The sequence below is a fragment of the Dryobates pubescens genome, chromosome 1, assembly GCF_014839835.1.
Source record: "Dryobates pubescens isolate bDryPub1 chromosome 1, bDryPub1.pri, whole genome shotgun sequence".
Taxonomy (NCBI): Eukaryota; Metazoa; Chordata; class Aves; order Piciformes; family Picidae; genus Dryobates; species Dryobates pubescens.
The window spans coordinates 61,769,256-61,786,602 of record NC_071612.1 but is presented as its reverse complement, the minus strand read 5'-3'; the positions used below and the strand labels follow the sequence as shown (position 1 = coordinate 61,786,602).

The 17,347-nt window shown below is 57.1% G+C and overlaps 3 protein-coding genes across 5 annotated transcripts in view; 2 read left to right on the top strand and 1 right to left on the bottom strand.

Annotated features, from left to right (window-relative positions):
- Positions 1–54: 54 nt before the first annotated feature.
- Positions 55–2,469, bottom strand: INKA1 (inka box actin regulator 1). The gene is made up of 2 exons (XM_054169443.1): positions 2,335–2,469; positions 55–975 (listed from the first exon to the last, which is right to left on the bottom strand). The coding sequence occupies exons 1-2, from the start codon at positions 2,383–2,385 to the stop codon at positions 97–99; spliced, it is 930 nt and encodes a 309-aa protein (XP_054025418.1). The 5' UTR covers positions 2,386–2,469; the 3' UTR covers positions 55–96.
- A 753-nt stretch (positions 2,470–3,222) lies between these two features.
- Positions 3,223–9,264, top strand: CDHR4 (cadherin related family member 4). Its single transcript, XM_054177191.1, has 20 exons — positions 3,223–3,280; positions 3,661–3,681; positions 3,835–4,031; positions 4,105–4,267; positions 4,348–4,433; positions 4,573–4,668; positions 5,145–5,248; positions 5,321–5,457; positions 5,539–5,704; positions 5,796–5,946; positions 6,229–6,331; positions 6,581–6,796; positions 6,877–7,016; positions 7,103–7,238; positions 7,313–7,515; positions 7,606–7,745; positions 7,825–7,860; positions 8,891–8,957; positions 9,054–9,084; positions 9,209–9,264. The coding sequence occupies exons 1-20, from the start codon at positions 3,223–3,225 to the stop codon at positions 9,262–9,264; spliced, it is 2,307 nt and encodes a 768-aa protein (XP_054033166.1).
- A 1,600-nt stretch (positions 9,265–10,864) lies between these two features.
- IP6K1 (inositol hexakisphosphate kinase 1) overlaps positions 10,865–17,347 on the top strand; it is a 42,864-nt gene continuing 36,381 nt past the window's right edge. For 2 of the 3 annotated variants that reach the window (XM_054166769.1, XM_054166758.1), the window contains exons 1-2: positions 10,865–10,974; positions 11,566–11,705. The gene's annotated coding sequence lies outside the window, so the exon portion shown is untranslated. The remainder of the gene's footprint in view (positions 10,975–11,565; positions 11,706–17,347) is intronic. The other variant, XM_054166763.1, reaches the window with a different exon arrangement.

Sequence of the window (17,347 nt, the reverse complement as noted above, 5' to 3'; positions counted from 1 at the left end):
GCAGGCAGTGCCCCACAAAAAAGGTCTCTCTACCCATACCGTACAAAACCGGGGTTTATTTACAGCGGAGGAGGGTGTGGGCGGCGGCGGGCAGGGCTAAATGTAGCCGATAACGTCGTTGCAGATGATGGGCTGCCGGCTGCGGCTGTTCATAAGGGCAGTGAAGCGGTGGAAGTCCGTGGCCAACTGGGCAATGTTGCTGTGGGACTGGTGGAAGCAGGCACCTTTGGGCTGTCCCCCCAGCCCCAGTGGGCAGGAGAAACGCTTGGTGGTTTCCCGGGCCCCCGGCCGGCCACCATCAGCTCCCCGTGGACGGGCCATGTTGGCCAGCTTGCGGCGAACGTTGCCCGAGAGGCTGAGCAGGAAGGCTGGGGGCTTGGCCAGCCGCCGGGAGGGTTCAGCAGAAGTTCGGCGCCGGGGTTCAGCGCCCACCTCAGGCAGGTCCATCCAGTTCTCCACCAGGTCGGCAAAGCAGTTGTCGCCCAGCACCAAAGGCTGCCGGTTCCGGCTCTGCGACAGCAGTGCCACAGTCCAGTCTTGTGTGTCAGCTGGCTCCAGCACCCGCCACTGCTCCAAACAAGCGTCCGAGGTGGATTTCGGGCGAGTGCGGCGAGCAGGGACGGGCGGTGGGGCAGCGAGGCCGGCGGAGAGACGGTGTGCCCGCTGGCAGGGCGGTGGGTGCCGGCGCCGCACGGGCACCTCCTCCTCCCTCCAAGTGCTCCCTGATGCCTCCGAGTACCCCGAGTCAAACTCCAGGCTGCGTTCGCTGGCCGGGGGGGAGCGGGTGGCCGGGCCTCCCCCTGTTTCCTCCTCACCTCCTGGCTCCAGGCTGCAGGCTGAGTCCGCTGCTGAGCTGGGGCGTGAGGGACATGAAGGGCGGCTGCCCGGCCCCTGTGCCCCTCCGGTGTGGTGCGACGCCTGCCGTGTGCCAGGCATGTGTGCCCGCGGTGTCACCCCCGTCTCTCGCCGACACCGCTGCGGGGAAAAGAAGCAGGTCAGTGCTGTCATCCCCACTCTCCCCTGTCGGCACCACGAACCCACATCCTACTCCTCCGACACCCTGCGCCCCCAGCCCCAGTTCGGGGTGGGGGCGGCTTTGCTGGCGAAGCCTGGCATGCAGCGGGGTGCGGGGAACAGGGCACAGGTCCCAGCTTGCCCGCAGCCCCGGGCCCCGCTTTCCTGCGGCTCCTGCGTGGAGCTGGCCGGCGTGCAGCGGCATGTCGGGTGAGCAAGCAGGCACCCAGCCCCGGCCGTGCCTGCGGGAAATGACACAGGGCCACAGCACGTAGGAGCTGGGCGCCCCACTGTCCGCCCCCGCCTCCGCCGGCCTCTCAGTTCCCCCCAGTATCAGTGGGGTGGTAGCCAGGATAACCTAGAGGCAGGACCCTGCTCGGTGGCACAGGGCCAGCTGCAGCCCGAGGGCACCCGCGGGTGGTGGGGTGGGGTTCTCCCTTCCCGTGTGTTGGCAGGGCTACCCCACCCACCCTGTGCCTTCCAGCTGGGGACACCCCAGGTGACGTCAGGGTGCAACGAGGCCTGAGCCCAGGGCCCCCCAAAGAGCTCTATCTGGAGCAGCTGAGAAGGAAGAGTGTGGCCGGGCAGGCGGGGAAGGGGCGGCTGGCTCCTTGCAGCCGGGCCGCTCCTCGCTCTTGAATTCCTATTGTCTGACCCCAAAAGCAGGGTGTTACGTCCGCTTTCCTTTCCGCGCTGAAGCTGCGAGAAGCCAGCGAGCGGGAGGGATCGCTTCCCCGTCCTGCTTAACCAGCCGCCCCCAGCCAGCTCCAGTGTAGCTGCTGTCCGGCCTGTGGCGGCCCTGCCTGTCGCTGCCCTCTGTCACTGTCCCAGTCCCCGTCCTGGTCCCCGCTGCTTGGGACCCTCTGAGCCGGCCTTGCTGGCGCTGTGTCACCGCTTCAAGCTGTCCCGTACCGGCGGTGGGAGCAGCTGGGTAGGCGTGAGGCAGGCCCAGGGGAGCCAGCTGGGCCACCTTGTCACCGTCGGTCCCCTCGGGGCAGCCCAGGAAGGCGGCAGGGTGGCAGCTGCGGGGCGGCGGTGCCACTGGCACCCTGACGGCTGGACACCGCAGCCCCTGGACACCGCAGCCCCTGGACACCAGCGTCCCATGGCCATTTGTACCCCCACAGCTACCCGTGTCCCAGCGGGTCGCCCACGTCCCCCGAAATGCCCACGTCCCCTTCGCCCCCTTGGTTCTGCACATGATGTCACGGCGCTGATGTCACTGCTAGCACCCTGACATCACGGCAATGCCCGGTCGGTTCGGCGGGGCGCGGGCAAGGGTGTTCCCGACCCCTCTCCGGTGCCCGCGGTGGCACTCACCCGGTCGGCGCCGAGCTGGCCAGGGCAGGCGTCCAAGCGGGGGTTGTGCATGCCCGACCCGGCCCCGCTCCGGGTCCCTCTCCCAGTCCCGCCGGTGCCGGCGGCGGAACAGCAGCGGAGCGGAGCGCCCGGCCGTGCCCGCCACCTCTCGGCGCTGCCTAGGCGGCACCGCCCCGCCCCATCGCAGCCAATGGGGCCGTCGTAACGTGAGCACCGGCACCGCCGCCACGGGGCTCCGCCCTGCCCCGCCCCGTCGCCCCGGGGCCCCGCGCCGGGCACTATGCGGGCGCTACGCGGGCACGGCGGGATCAGCCACCACTAGGCAAGACAGGACCCGGTGTCCCGGGTGGCAGCACCCCAGCCCCGCGGGCACCAGGGGATCCCGGGAAGCCTTGGCAGGAAGAAGGGTAGCCCCGTTACAGGGCCCCGTCAGAGGCACTTGGAACTACCGGGCTGCCAAAAGAGGTCTGAGCATTGGAGGAGGGAAAGGTGACCCCGGCCACGGGGCCGTGCTTCCCCAGCGCCTATTAATTGTGAGCTAATAGCGTTTAATAAGAATTCTGGGAGAAGCGGCTCTGGCTTGCAAATGAAGGAGATCTTGGCCAAAAATTACCTCCCAGCTAATTTTTCCAGGTCCCAAGCGTGGGGAGGCAGCGTGGTGTGGCAGCAAAACCCTACGGAGCATCACTGCCTGCCTGCCTCACACCAGTTGATGGCAAGAGGGTGGGAATGGAGGTGGGAGGGGGCTGAGGGGGAACCAGGGCCATGCCCTGTCCCTGCCTCAGGGGCAGGGCTGGCAGCCACAGATGGACAATGTGACGCTGGGCTGGGGTGGTGCCTGGCACACTTAGCAACGGGCTCCAGCTTGTCCCAAACAGCCAGCGAGACATGGGCATGCACAGACGCTTCACCTTTCTCCTCCTCCTCCTCAGCCTCCATGCCTCAGGTAGGCTCACAGTGTTGAGGGCACCCTGGCTGCCAAACCCTGGGTGGGGGACCAAGAGGAAGGCAACAGGGGACAGGCTCCCCTCTGTTGCCCTCATATGTCTAGTTCTGACCCCAAGAAGGGCAGAGGAGCCAGCAGCTGCCTGGCTGGGTTCAGGCAGGGAGGGGGCACTGCTGGAGTGTCTTCAGAGTTTCATTGCAACATTTCTCGGACATCCTTAGGGCACTTCCAGGACATTACTAGGGCATCCTGGGGGCATCACCAGGGCACAGCTAGGCACTACTGGGGCATCTCTAGAGCAATAGATTAATCTCTGGGTCCTCACCAGGGCATAGCTGGGACACACTTGGCAGGCTAGAGTGATGTTTTCCTCTTTGCAGGGTCTTTCGTCAGAGCAACAGGTAAGAGCAGGGTGCCCCAGGCCTCACTGCACCCAGAAGGGAGACTACCCTTATGGATGCCTAGGTGCAGGAGCAGAGCTCCCTAAGCATGGCTGGCCAAGCTGTCAGTGGCACTGGCCAGATGCAAGGCCTGTCCCCGGGGTCTCCCACCAGCCCTGCTTGACCTGCCACGGGTGGTGACTCTGAGTGAGGATGCAATGCCAGGCACCCGCGTGGCCAAGGTGACCGTCTCCTGCAGAAACGCAAGTGGCAGCCCCAATGTTACCCTGTATGGCATTGAGCCTGGCCACCCCTTCAACCCCATTGCCATCAGTGCTGACCCCATGGATGCCACTGCATTTCAGGCAGAGGTGCGGATGGGGAATGGGGGGAGTGGAGTAGACGCCTCTGGGTGCCCCACTAAGGGCCATATCTCCTTGGCAGGTAACACTGCGTGCTGGTGCAGAGCTCGATGCTCACCGAGTAAACCAGTACCTCCTCACCCTGTGGGCCACTTGTCCCGGGGAGGAGGAGGTGCAAGAGCGTCTCTTTGTCCGAGTGACAAGAGGGCAGGTGCTGCGCTGTGACAAGCCCTTTGCCAGTGCAGGTAGAAGGCATGGGGCAGGGGGTGGTGGGGGCTGCAGGTGCCAGCTGGCTCTGGGCTCCCACGGCTGTACTGTGATGCAGAAGGAGATGTGGTGCAGGTGCCGGCAGATGTTGCTCCCCAGACACCTCTGTACGCGGTGTTGCCGCAGCCACTTGCTGGGCTGATGGTGAGTGGTGGCTGCCGTGGGGTCCTGCAGACCCCACAAACAGGAGCAGCCTTGGGGGCAGCAGAACCCCAGGCGTGAAGGAGGGGATAGAGGTGTCCGCTCTCTTCCCACTTTCCTCCCACCACCCATCTCTCTGCAGTTCAGGCTCCGAACCCATGAGACGCCACTCACACTTACCCGCCGAGGCCTGGTTCTGGCACCTGCCAACGGCTTCAACCCCAGCCAAGACATTCAGGTGGGCACCAGCATCCTCAGGCTCTCTCAGCCACCTCTCAGCTAACTCGGCTTATCCCCCTGCTAGCACTGTCTGCAGCTCTCCATGCAGCTTCTCCCATTGGGCTCCCATCTTACCCTTGCCCCAGTAGTGCCCTGTCCCTCTCCCTGGCTCCATTCCCTTCTGCATCTCAACCTCTGTCCCAGTCCTCACCCCTGTCCATATTCCCATCCCCATCCCAGTCTCCAGCTCATCCTCATCTCCAGCTCCAACCCCCTTATCACCCCTGTTGCTACTTCTCACTCCAAGCTCCATTCTGGTCCCTGTCCTTCTCCCCTTTCCTGCCTCTGTCCCTGTTCCTGTCCCCATTCCATCTCTATTCCTATTCCTGTCCTCATCCCCATCCCTATCACTGTATCTGTCTCCACCCCTGTCCCTGTCCCCATCCCTGGTCCTATTCGGGGCTGTTCCACAGCTGCCCTGGTGCTGCCCCACAGACATTCAGGCTGGAGATTGAAGTGATGGACCGCCATGGGCACAACTGCAGTGGGGTTGTGAGGGTGGAGGTGCTGCCATCGCACCGTCCCCGTGTCACCTTCCGGTGAGTGGGGCCGGACCAGGAGGAGGGTGCTGGTGGCACCAGGCCAGATTACACTGCCTGCTTTGCCTGCAGTGAGCCACAGTGGTCTGTGACAGTAACAAAGAACATCAGCCCCTTGGAGGTGGTCACGCAGGTCCGTGCCAGTGGTGACAATGTCCGCTATGCCATCCTTGCTCCTGCAGTGCCTGTGCTCTTCACCATCAATGAGGGTGAGTGGAGCAGTGGGGGGTTCCCAGGGCCACCCTGTCCCTATGCCCGTGCCCAGCACGAGGCTGTGCCTTCTCCTGCAGTGACAGGTGAGATCCTCAGCACCCACCAGCTGCAGGTGGCCCACGCACAGCTCCTGGTTCAGGCTTATAATGCGCTGCACCCCAATGATCATGACACCGCCACAGTGAACATCACTGTGCAGGGGACAGACCAGCAGGCACCAAGCTGTGTCCCGGCCATCTTCGTGTATGGTTCAGGGGTTTGTGGGGCACAGGGGGTTCTCTGCCATGTCCAGGACAGGGGGGACAGGAGCTGAGATGCTGGCTGCCCCCAACAGGTCCCAGCAGCCTGAGACAGTGTCCCCTGGCAGCACCCTGGTGACTCTGAGGTGCACTGACTTCAGTGGCACCGAGAGGCAGCTGCAGTATGACCTCGAGGGACCTCCTGCCTCCCGGTCCAGCTTCCACATGGAGGGGCCACGGCTGAAGGTGAGCAGGACCGTGGGCAGATGGCAACCCCAGACCTGGGGAAGCCCAGCAGGACAGTGGGCACCCTCTGATGTGCTATCATGCCTGGTCCTAGACCAGGGCTCCTCAGGTGTTATGCTCTCCACTCTCTGGCTTCTTTGTGCTCCCATGGCATCACAGCTTTGCAGTATACTTAGACTTTGTGGAACACCCCAGCACTGTGGGACACTCCAGCTTTGCAGGGCACCCTGGCTTTGCAGGGCACCTCAGATTTACCTGACTCCCTGTGCTTTGGCTCAGTAGGTCAACACCACTCTGGACTACGACTCGGAGGATATGGCTGCTGTGGGCTTTCAGTTAACAGCCACCATCGTGGTGACAGCAGGAGGGCAGCCCCCGCAGAGCAGTGAGTTCCCAGGGAGTGCCCTGTGGGAGTGCAATGGGGGAGGTCACCGGGAAAGTGGGAAAAGCCCTTTCCCAACCCCCAAAACAGCGGCTCACAGAGGAAATGTTCCTCTCCTGCTGCCCTAGAAATGCTCATCCCAGGGGTGGTGTCACTGCCCCTGTCCCCAAGCCTGTCCAGAAGAGAGCACACCCAGCTTGGTGCAGGCAATGGGGTGGCATCAGTGTGTCTGAGCTGTTGTGTGCCATACAGCCCGTGTGCCCGTGTTCCTGACTCTGACACCTGTCAATGAATTCACACCGGTGTGCCCCAGTGGTGCCACCTTCACTGTGCTGGAGATGGCAGCATTTGGAACCACTGTGGGGCGTGTGACTGGCACAGATCGTGACTACCCACAAAACAGCCTGGAGTACAGCCTGGAGGGAGGCCCCGGCCCCGCGCAGCCCTTTTCCATCGACACGCAGACTGGTGAACGTCTGGCCCCTTCCCTAGCCATTGCCGCACCTTGTGGCACCTGTGGGTGCCCAGCAGCTCACACTGCCCCGCAGGCGAGATCCGTGTGGTGGGGTCCCTGGACTCTCAGCGGCACAGGAGCTACAGGCTGAGCGTGCGGCTGACGGACACCCAGAATGATGTGGACCCAGCAAAGCGGCGGAGCTGCCTGTGCGACGTGACCGTGCACCTGCAGGTGCGAGTGCAGCCTGCCGGGTGAGCCGCGGTGGCTGCAGGCACCACGGGTGCCATATCGCCTGTCCCTGCTCCTGCTCCTGACAGGCTGTGCCGGACCAGGTGCCCGTGTGCACTCCCGAGGTGCAGGAGCTGTGGGTCGTGGCTGGGCCAGGCAGCCGCCAACCTGTCACCCACCTGGTGTGCCAGGGCGATACTGCACTGACATATGCCATCGCTGGAGGTGAGGAGCAGGCAGGGCACAGCACGGCCCAGCCCCTCACTGCAGCGTGGCACCGAGCAGACCCTCTTGTCCAGGCAACAAGGACGGGCGCTTTCGGCTGGAGGGGAACACCATCTTCTACCTCCCCAATGGCCTGTCTGAGCCCTGCACCTATGTGCTGCTAGTGAAGGTGTGGAGCAGCTCTGGTGCCCCCCACCACAGCACTGTTGTAACACTGGCGGTGCATGTCACCCCCTGGAGCACCCCAGTGCCACCTAGCACCACCACCCAGCACATGGTGAGTAGCCATTGGCTAGGCAGTGCTCCCAGGTCTGCCAGGACCCCTGGTCCTTGCATACTCTCTTCACTCACCCTACTGGCTCCACAGATGCTGCAGAAGGAGCCACTGGTCATCACACGTACAGTGGCAGTGTGGCACCCCCCACCCTGGTTTGTGGCTGTGCTGACAGTCTCCAGTGCCCTGCTGCTGGTCACCCTGGGCTGCATGGCCTGGAGACTGCCATGCAGGTGAGCCCCAGCCTTGCAATATGGACTGGAACAGTAAGTAAGAACAGGGGCTCATGGATGCTTTCTCCTTCGCCCACAGAAACCGATCCCCTGGCAAGCTGCTTCTAGACAAGAGGTGGGTGATGTGCAGCCAGGGTGGTCACATTGGCAGCGAGGTGCAGACGTGCATGTTGGCACAGGATCCTGCAGCTGGGGAGATGCAGCATGTGGGGGGTGTTTAATATACCCTGTGTTTAGATATGGTCTGTGAGTTGCTGTGCCAGGGAGCCATCTCTGCCCCAGGGTGAGGGTGCAGCACTGCTGGGAGCCATGGGTGCAGAGACAACAACTTGGCCAGGCTGGAGGACAAACTCCGCAGTGGGCAGAGTGAAATAGATCAACATTGGCTCCACTGCCAGCTGCAGTGCTGGGTCCCAGCACCATGGCTGGGGCTGCTGTGGCTCACCAGGGAAACCCCAGTTTGACAGAGAAAGCTCCCCTGGAGAAGCTGAGCAGGCTACACGCCTCCCTGGGAGGATGAATGAGGACTGAGAGGTGGTGGAGAGGAGGGCCTGAGGAGGCACTGGAGCCAGCCCAGCCTGTGTCAGGCGTCTGCACGGTGAGGAAAAGGCATGCAAACCCCTGAGCAGGATAGCAGCCACCTCCAGTGGCACAACTGCCCTGGGGCAATGCACGTCTGGCTTTTACATCCACTGTTGATGTTGGGGACACCATGCTTGGTGGAACTAGGGCTCTAGTGACCATGAAAGGGAGAAGGTTCATCCCCTCCAGGTGGCCCTGGCAGCAGAGGCTCTCTGGGATTGCATTTCCCTCAGCACAGCATCCTCTGAGCACAAGAACAGTGTGAACCAGCATGTGAGGAAAGCAGAGGATGTGGTGGCAGACTGGCTTGTCTCATCTGGTTATCGCTGAAAGTTGGTAATGCCTGGGGGAGCTGGGCCCCTGGCGTATTCTCCCTCCGTGCCCATAGGACACAAGGGCTGGGTAAGGGGATGATGAGGTAGGTGGAGATGATGGGCTTGATAGGGTGCAGCTGGCAATGCTAAGCCTGGTTGGCAACCCACTCCTGGTTGCATTCTTTGGGATTGAGGCAAGGGGTCCATTACTGACAGTGTGTCCTCCCATCACCTCTCTTCCCTCTTCAGTTCCTGGGATGCAGAGGAGCAGAGAGGAGATAAGGAGAAGCAGGGCCACCCCCATGCCAGCAGCCCAGTAAGTGTGTGCCATGGCAGTGAGGGTGAGTAACCCATCAGGGGTGCAGGAGGAAGCCCTGGGGACTCAGTACCCTCTCCCATCTCCTCTGCACAGGGGCAGTTCGATGGTCGTGCCCAAGACCCACGTGAGTGCCCTGTCCCACAGACCTGGCAGCCTTGAGCCATCAGGGTCTGCAGGACACAGGTACCAGGCAGCCATGCCTGGGCAGTGCCCATAGGGCAAAAGCTGAATGCTGTCTCTCATCTCAGGCACTGGCAGAGACTATCTCTTCAACAGCAAGACTGGGGCACGGCGCTGGATCTGAGCAGCTCGACTCAGTGTGGCTCGCTGACTCACAGCTCCCTGCAGATCATGCTGGGCAGAGCAGCATGCACTGGCAGACAATCCAATGCACCCCTCAGGCCTGAAAGGAGGAGGAAATCCTTTCTCTGTGGCCAAACCTGCTACCCATGTAGGGGTGCAGACAGCCCCTGAACCATCCCAGCCAGCACAGACTCAATAAACAGTGGCAGAGGTTGCACTCACTGCTGTGATTGCCATGGTCAAACAGTCCTGCTGGTGCCTGCTGTGGCAGTCATTAGCACTGTCTCCAGGCACGGATGTAGGTGGCACAACCCAGGATCAGGATGGTAGTTAGGGCAGCACCGGCCCTGTTGACACCATGTGTCAATCGACCTGGTTGACACTGTGAAAAATGTGCTAAGGGCTTTGGCAGGGTCACAGCAAGGTCTCTGTAGCCTCTGGATTTGACCCAGCTGGGGTAGTCCTCTGCAGAGATGTGATCTGGGGCACGAAAGCTCCATCACAGGTAGTTTTGAGAAACCTTTACCCTGTGTCCCATGTCCTCTTCAAGGTCTCCCTTACTCGAGCATTCCCAGGTGTGGGTGGGTTTAACAGCTGGTCAGTGGTGCTGGTCAGCAGAGGTGCTGGGTTTCTTAATCAGGGGGAAATCGAACTGGCAGTGGTGCAGGTAAGCTGCAGGAGTTAGCAGGGCCTGTCGAACAGGCGGGAGGGCTTTGAAGGAGTCATTTGGCGCCCAGAGGTGGGAAAGCAGTTATTTGAATTTCAAAGGATGTTTCTCTGGCAGCTTCCAGGGAAATGAAGCGCTGCTGGGTGAGAGAGAAGGCACTAATTTGGGGAGTAGGTGGCTAAGAGGGAGGAAAAAGAGGGCAGGAGCCAGGCGTGAAATTTTCCAGTGAAGGGGTCACTTGTGTGACCCTGCCTGGGGGTCCCCGAGCCCACAGGAACTGCGACTATTTAGGACTTAAACCTTTTATTGTACCGGATCGGCATCTAACGACGTTCTGCTCGCCGCTCAGAGGAGCCAGCCCAGAGTGCAAAAGCTGCCTGAGGCCAGGCCGCGGCGGCGGGAAGCCAGCGTTAGCCTGACTAACCCGCAGAACACGCCGATGGGTCCGCGACACTCGCCCAAGGCCCTAGGGGAAGGCAGGCACACAGGACTAAAGAGGCAGGCTCTTCTCCGAGCGCGGTATCTCACCTCCGCCCCGGGGGAGGAAGCTGAGCAACAACCCCACGGAGCCACACCTCGGCCACCCGCCTGCGCGCTCCCGCCGCACACCGCCCCGGACGAGCGGGGCCCGCCGCCCATGCCCATTGGCTGAATATCCTCTCAGAAATAGCCAATGAAGCGCCGTAAACCGCGGGAAGGTGGGGTCAGGGGAGGCGTCACGTGCACCTAACGTGCGCGGCCGTCCGGAGGCAGTCCGCGCACGGAAAGGGGCAGGGCGGCTCTGCGCTTGAGTGACGGAGATTTTAACCTATCAACATTTGCAACGTCACCCCGGTGGGCGGGTCTCGGCTTTGGATTGCGGCAGCAGACGGCGGGGCGGGCCTTGGACGGCGCGGTTGCTATGACGGCCAGCAGCAGGGCCCCGCCTCCGCGGCTGCCGCCATCTTGTTGTTGATTCGAACGGCAGGGAGCGGGCGGAGGGGAGCTGTGGTGCTGGGGGCTCGGTGTCGCCAGCCCCTGGCTGGGCAGGCAAGGCCGGCCCCGGTGAGCCATCGTGCGCAAGGGCCCGGAACAGGCTGAGGGGCGGGAATAGCCGAGGCAGTCACGGTGCCGTGAGGCGGGGAGGGAGGAAGACAGGGGAGCCGTGCCGTGAGGGGAGAACCGGGCGCGGCCCCGTGGTAGGGGGTGGGAGGAGGGAGAGCTTGGTGCAGCCAGACTGAGATGGAAGGAGAGCCTAACGCGGCCGTGCATGTAGGGGGACAGACACGGGATACAGGCATGCAGGCGCAGCTCTGTGAAGGGTCGGGGGTCCCAGCACCCTGCCGCGGCAGAGAAGCCAGGCGCGGATCCGTGGTAGGGGGGGGATCTAGGTACAGTCCCTTAAGGAGGGGAACGGGGGGACCGCCCTCGCCTTTGCGGGTTGTATTGGGGGTGAGACCCAGGTGCCTCTCCATGCGAGGCCCGTATGGACCATAGCTGGGGCGGGAGGGCCGTCCGCAGCCTGGGGAGAGCTGTGAGACCTGTGCTCAGTGAGGGTAGGGCCGTGGGCAGCACGGTGCCAGGACAGGGCCGTGCTGCCCCTGCCCTGCCCAGCAAGCAGGTCTAGCGTCCCCTCTCTTTGTGCCCTTTCGACAGACGCTGTTCTCAGGAAGGAACTCGGCAAGCCACGGTGGTAACATGAAACCAACATGGTGAGGAAGCTGGTGGGGTTGGGGGCCCTTCCTGCATCCCAGCGTACTGCCAGCCCTGCAGAGGAGAGGTGCGGGCAGGCTCCGGTAAGGCTGGTTGCTCCGCTGCTTACCAGGGGGTGCCTGGCAGTCCCCGGAGGCCGATGTGCTCATGGTCTGCAGACCTGGACCATAACCGACCACCTTCCCTGGGGTTTTTCAAGTAGAACTTGGATCAGGAGAGGTGATCACGGACCCCTGTTCAGTTTTCAATTACTGTTAATGTAAATTGGTGCCAGGCTCCATGTCCCTCCATGTTAAACCCTGAATCAGCAAGGCCCTATTTTTCTTCCCGGCAGTTTGCTTTAGTATGTGCAGCCTTTCTCACCTCAGCTTGTCTTGCTGTGTTTCTGCTCCATCTGCTTTCCCTCCCTTGAGGTTCACCTGGCTTAACTTGGTATTCAGAGCTTCCAGTACCGAATTCCAGGATTGGTCTTTGCTTATGAAGCATTGAATGGTGCCAGAACAGTGTGAGCACTGTTTCTGTGCATTCTTATATTTCTATAGTCAGTAAACCTAATTGTGTGTACTTATTTGGGAGCTTGTCTCACAGAATAATAGGGCTGTAAGGTCCTGTCTCAGTCTCTTTGCACTGAGCTGTCATCTGCAGCTGATGTGTGTGCCTATGGTCAGGTTTTTGATGGAGGAAAATACTGCCTCCTTGTTATATGTCTTTGAGCTAAGACTTTAATTTCCCTTCTACAGACACCCTGTCAGAAGCTTGCAAGTTTTTTTGGGGTGGGTTTTGGTGTGTGTTTGTTGGGGTTTTTTTATTTTAATTAGAAATATTGGTTATTAGATGTTGACACTGTAATGCTAAATAGGTCTATGAGGGATGTTCTAATCCTGCACAATATTCCTTGCTCTTGAGAATGAGAAATCATTGCTATTTTTTGTGGGGTGGCTGGGTGCTTTGTTCTGGAGCCGGATGGAAAGTGGTATGTTGTGAATAGATTGTGAACTCTCTATGTGATAAGATAGCATTGTGTTAGTGGTTTAACTGTGTGAAGCTTGTGCCTTTTTGAGGTTTTTAATCGTTGTAGTGCTAATTTTTATTCCAATAGAGAGTGCTTCATAGCCTCCCCAGCTTTTTCAGCTCTTTCCAGGTGCATGGATGAGTGGTCTATGCCATCCTGGTTGGAGCCCGTTAGGTGTATCTGTGGGGTCCTTTTCATGGCATTGCCTTTGTTTCCTGTATAATAAGGACTTCTGGAAGAGCAGGGAATGTGATCCTTGGCTCCTTGAGGGGGAATTTGATGTATACAGGTTCATTACCATAGGAGTCCCTGATGACCCTGATGGAAAGAGTATGGTGTGCTGGTAGGAGCTTTGGAGCAGTGCATGTAGGCACCTTGTGGCAATTTTGCATTTTCCTTAGGGCAAGTGGGCACGATTCACTGCTGAAGAGGAGAAATGAGACAGTTTCTAGGACCCACTTCCAGTCACCAGGAGGTTTAGTTGTGCCTCCTTCTGTAGGTATTTTCACAGTCACTTAAGCTCATGTCAGTATAGATGGCAGCCCATGGGAGGTTCTTGCCCTGTCATTGGTGCCAGCTGCAGTGTTTGTGCAGGTGGGAGTCAGAGTTCTCTGACACATGAGCTGAGGCAGCTGGAGACAAACTGGCTTGTTTGTTTCCTCCCCGTGTTTGTGGATGCTTAAATGATTCTGCTGGTGTGAGGGCAATGGTGAGAACATGGGGCTGTTGGTGGAATAGAGTGTTGCTCTTGTTCAGGATAAGCTGCACCCATGACTGAAACAGTGCATCAATGTGGTTTTATATATTTAGCTATGTAAAGCCAGACTTCTGAAATACAGATTTATGTATATTTAAAAATTAAATGAAGCAGTAGTGATGATGCTTCTTTCCTACTGCTTTTATGAATAGTATCATTGAGTGCTTCATGAGGATGACAGTACTGGGCATCTCCGTACAACCATGGTACAGAAAAGTACAGTTAGATGTGCTTTGGGATCCCTTATCGTGGCAGGCTGTGTATGTCAACTGACTTGCAAGTTATTCTGTACTGCATTGCATGCAGCAACGAGCCAAAGTTAGAATACTAAGTACTTGGAGGTCAAAAAATGCCCAGGCTGCCCAGTACCTGCCCCCTTATCAGCTAATTAGCCTTCTGAATAAGCCTCATGATGTCTTCTTAACCATGCAGTTGCATACTAATTCTTGCACCATTTGATCTGCCTGGTTTGTTTCTTCTGTCCTTCTCTTGTTCATGTATGGAGCTTACTCATTTTGAGTAAAACCATCAAACTCTGAGAATGTGACCTTGTTGAGCCTGAGCAGTGCAAGATGACAAGCCCTGTACAAGCTTGGAGCTGCTTGCTGGCTATCTGTGATCAGTGGATCACTGCTTGTTTGTGAAAAAGTTTGATCACTTGGCTTTTTAGATTTTGGGTTCCAGTTGGTTTCTTTGTGCCTAAAGGTGGTTGTGGACCTGGTGAGTTCTGGCACAGTGGAGTAGGAGTTGGCACTGTCTTGTGGGTTTCATTGGAATAGGAAACGTAGGTGGTAAGTCTGAAGTTGCGTATCTGGCACGTTTGCTCTAGAGGAGGTGTGTTGAAGTGCAGATACCGAAGCCATAGAAGATCTGGCAGAGACCTTGTTTGGGCCATTACTCAGACACTGGATGGTAACCCAAACACCTGGTGCCATTGGATTCACCCAATCTTCCATCAGGAATTAGCTTGTAAGGTGTTTAAGACATGTGCGTCACAAGTTGAGTGTTGATGCTGGGATTTGTAGTCTCAGGGACAGGAGTGTCACACCATCAGTCCTAGTGCTGGGCAGGGTTAAATTTGAGCTTGGCCTGCAGAGTTTGTGTGAAGCAGCTCAGTAGAGCTGTGGCTCTGCTCTTGCTCGTTTGTGTAATGTGACTCTTCTACGAAGAACTACTTTCATTTCTGACTTCTTAGTCTTTGAGAAGGAATCTATCAAGACCAAGCCTAGTAAATGCAAGGGGTCCCTAGTGAGCTCTGAAATGGGTGAGCTAGAGAAAAGGAATGAAAGAAATGGAATGAAAGAAAAGAAAACAGAGCAACCTCTGCAAGCATCACGTTGAATATTTGTGTTACCTGCTTGAAACCAAAGGAACCCTTCAGACATGGAGGAGCAGCTAGCAGTCTCCCCCCTTTAACCTCCTGATGTGACAGGAACGGAGAGCAGGACGCTGGCGAGCGCTTAGTCTCAGGTTGGTTGCTGCTGTTGTTGGGGCTGCGGGGGGAGGAAGAGGAAGTGTTTGTTCATGGCTGCTTAGTTTGTTTTGCAGGCATCGCCTGTACGCAGTGCCTGTGCCTTTCTGATGTGGCAGCAGCTGTTACTTTTGGCTTTCCCACTGTGCCTTTTGGGTACATGTACTTTCTAATAGACACCCTTCTCTTAATTGGCATGTTGGGGTGCCCTGCTTCCTATGTGGTCCCCATGGGTACGAGCTTCAGCTATGCCAAGGTGCAAGTTGTTTGCCTTCACTTATTTGTCTGCATTTAGAGTGGCATTAACTGTACAAAAGGCAAGCTTCTTTAAGCTTTTACTTTGCATAACCCCCATCAGTATTTGGTTCAGTTTCATTCACAACAAATGGTTTTATTCCCTTCTCTGGCAGTAAAGGTGCCTCTCCATCTGTATGCTGCTGTGCACAGTGGTGCACATGGATGCAATTGTTTCTGGTCAAAAATAACCTGGGTGTAGCAGCCATAAGTATATTAGTAGATCCTCTGCGTCAACCCAATCTGATAAAAGCAGTAAAGAAAGGTTATGGGATGTAATGTGCCTATCCCAGTAGGATGTTGCTACACGTGGTTGAGAGCTCCGACAGATAAGCTGTTTGGTTTAGCTTTTGTAGTTAGAAAGGTTATCTCCTCCACCAGCTGTCCTGCTGCTTTGCCAAACACTACCTCTCTTGTATTGGGGCCTGCAGCAGTTCCTGTTCAGCTGCTGTAGCCTAATATACCATGCTTCAGCCTTTCTTCCTTAATGTCAGTGTCTTGTCAACCAGGTCGGAGGAAGACCAGACTTGTTTTGTTCTACCCACGGGTTGGCAATCTTCAGCTGAGGAATCGAGGGCACAGTTGGGGACGCTCGTCCCCTCAGCCCCAGTGGTACTCTCAGAGCCCAGAGGATGCATTTGCATCCTCTTGTTCAGGCAACCAGCACCAGAACAAGAGGACACAGTCTCAGGCTGCGCCAGGGGAAGTTTAGGCTGGAGGTCAGGAGGAAGTTTTACACAGAGAGGAGGTGGTGGGGTCGCCATCGCTGGAGGTGTTCAGGGCGAGGCTTGACAAGATGCTTGGTCACTTGGTTTAGTTGATTAGGTGGTGTTGGATGATAGGTTGGACATGATGATCTTGAAGGTCTCTTCCAACCTGGTCTGGTCTATTCTATGAGGAGGTCCCCATGAATGCTGGTCCCAGACTCCAGTGAAAGCATGCCCTCAAACATGCTAAATTAATGAGCAAATAAAGATCTAAATAAAAGCTAATTTAGCACTTGTTAACTGGCTTCCATACAACATCTTCCAGGCAGACTTGCTTCTGGCATCCTTCTCCCTCTTGATTGTGAGAGGCTGGCTCCATATTCCAGTGACTGCTTGACAGCGAGAGCTTGGGTGACATCTCTGAGGTAACTTTTTCCCTCTTTTGCCCAGAATAAGTATGCAGCCACCTTAAATACTGTGCAAAGAGAAATAAGCTGCTTGCTTTTTACCTCTTGCCTTGCAACTTCGGCCTTTAAGTAAGTATACATAGATATGGTTTGTGAGAAATACGCTTGGAGGATATAGTAGAGGAACGCCCAGGTAAGTGCACTGGGACTTGGAGAACTAGAGTGCAAAGCTGAGTCCTGTTGTGTATTTGTTAACTTTTAACCAAGTCTGTGTCAGTCCTTTGTAATAGGAGCTAAGCTTCCAAGGTTTGGAGGCTACCTTGTGCTCCAGCAGTTCTGGCCATTTATGTGGCTGATTTTATGATGATGTCAGAACTCAGTCATTAACTGGTTTTTGTTCTATTTTTTTATCCTATTTTGAGGTTAGTTTGCTAAAACACTGCTTTGATAGTGTTCCAGGCTGAAAGGGATTACCTTGTGCTATTCTAAATTAGGAAGAAAGTAGCATACCTCTTTTCCCCCAGTTCTTTATCAACAGAGATACGACTCAGTGGTAGTACCCATTTGTTTGCCAGCAGACTCAAATGACCTTGTTTCCTTGAGAGAACTTGTTTTGCAGTAGTGACTGTGTCCCACAGTTTGCTTCTCTGAAGGGGAGGCCTCTGACCTGTGCATCTGATGGTCTTTGCTAGTTTTGGGTGCAACAGGTAATGACCAAAGATGCTGAGTTCCACATCTACCTACCTAGGCTAGGGGGAGAAGAATGTGGTGTCTGCTGTACAAGGGATGTGCCTCTTTGTCACAGCTGACTTAAGTACTGATCTAAAAGGGAACTGTTACATAGCTAATATATTCTTATGTGACATCTATCTTTCCCCCTGCCCTGTAGCTCTATCTGAGCTGCATTTCCCTTGTTTTTAAAACTGCTATGGTGGATCTGTGCAAAATACTGTGTAATCTTTAATGGGGATTGGCATTGTCCATCATTTGATACCAAAGTATGGCTCCAAAAGTGAGTCTAGGATTCTTGGGCACAAGAAGATAGGGCTGGCTCTTTGTTCTGTGTCCTTTGACAGT

What these genes read in the sequence shown, in the direction of transcription:
- INKA1 (XM_054169443.1), bottom strand. Translation starts at nt 2,385, where the DNA reads ATGCACAACCCCCGCTTGGACGCCTGCCCTGGCCAGCTCGGCGCCGAC. An exon ending in GCCAGCTCGGCGCCGACCGG is followed by an intron (nt 976 to 2,334) that starts GTGAGTGCCACC and finishes TTTTCCCCGCAG; the next exon opens with CGGTGTCGGCGAGAGACGGG.
- CDHR4 (XM_054177191.1), top strand. Translation starts at nt 3,223, where the DNA reads ATGGGCATGCACAGACGCTTCACCTTTCTCCTCCTCCTCCTCAGCCTC. An exon ending in GACATATGCCATCGCTGGAG is followed by an intron (nt 7,239 to 7,312) that starts GTGAGGAGCAGG and finishes CCTCTTGTCCAG; the next exon opens with GCAACAAGGACGGGCGCTTT. An exon ending in GCCTGGAGACTGCCATGCAG is followed by an intron (nt 7,746 to 7,824) that starts GTGAGCCCCAGC and finishes CTTCGCCCACAG; the next exon opens with AAACCGATCCCCTGGCAAGC.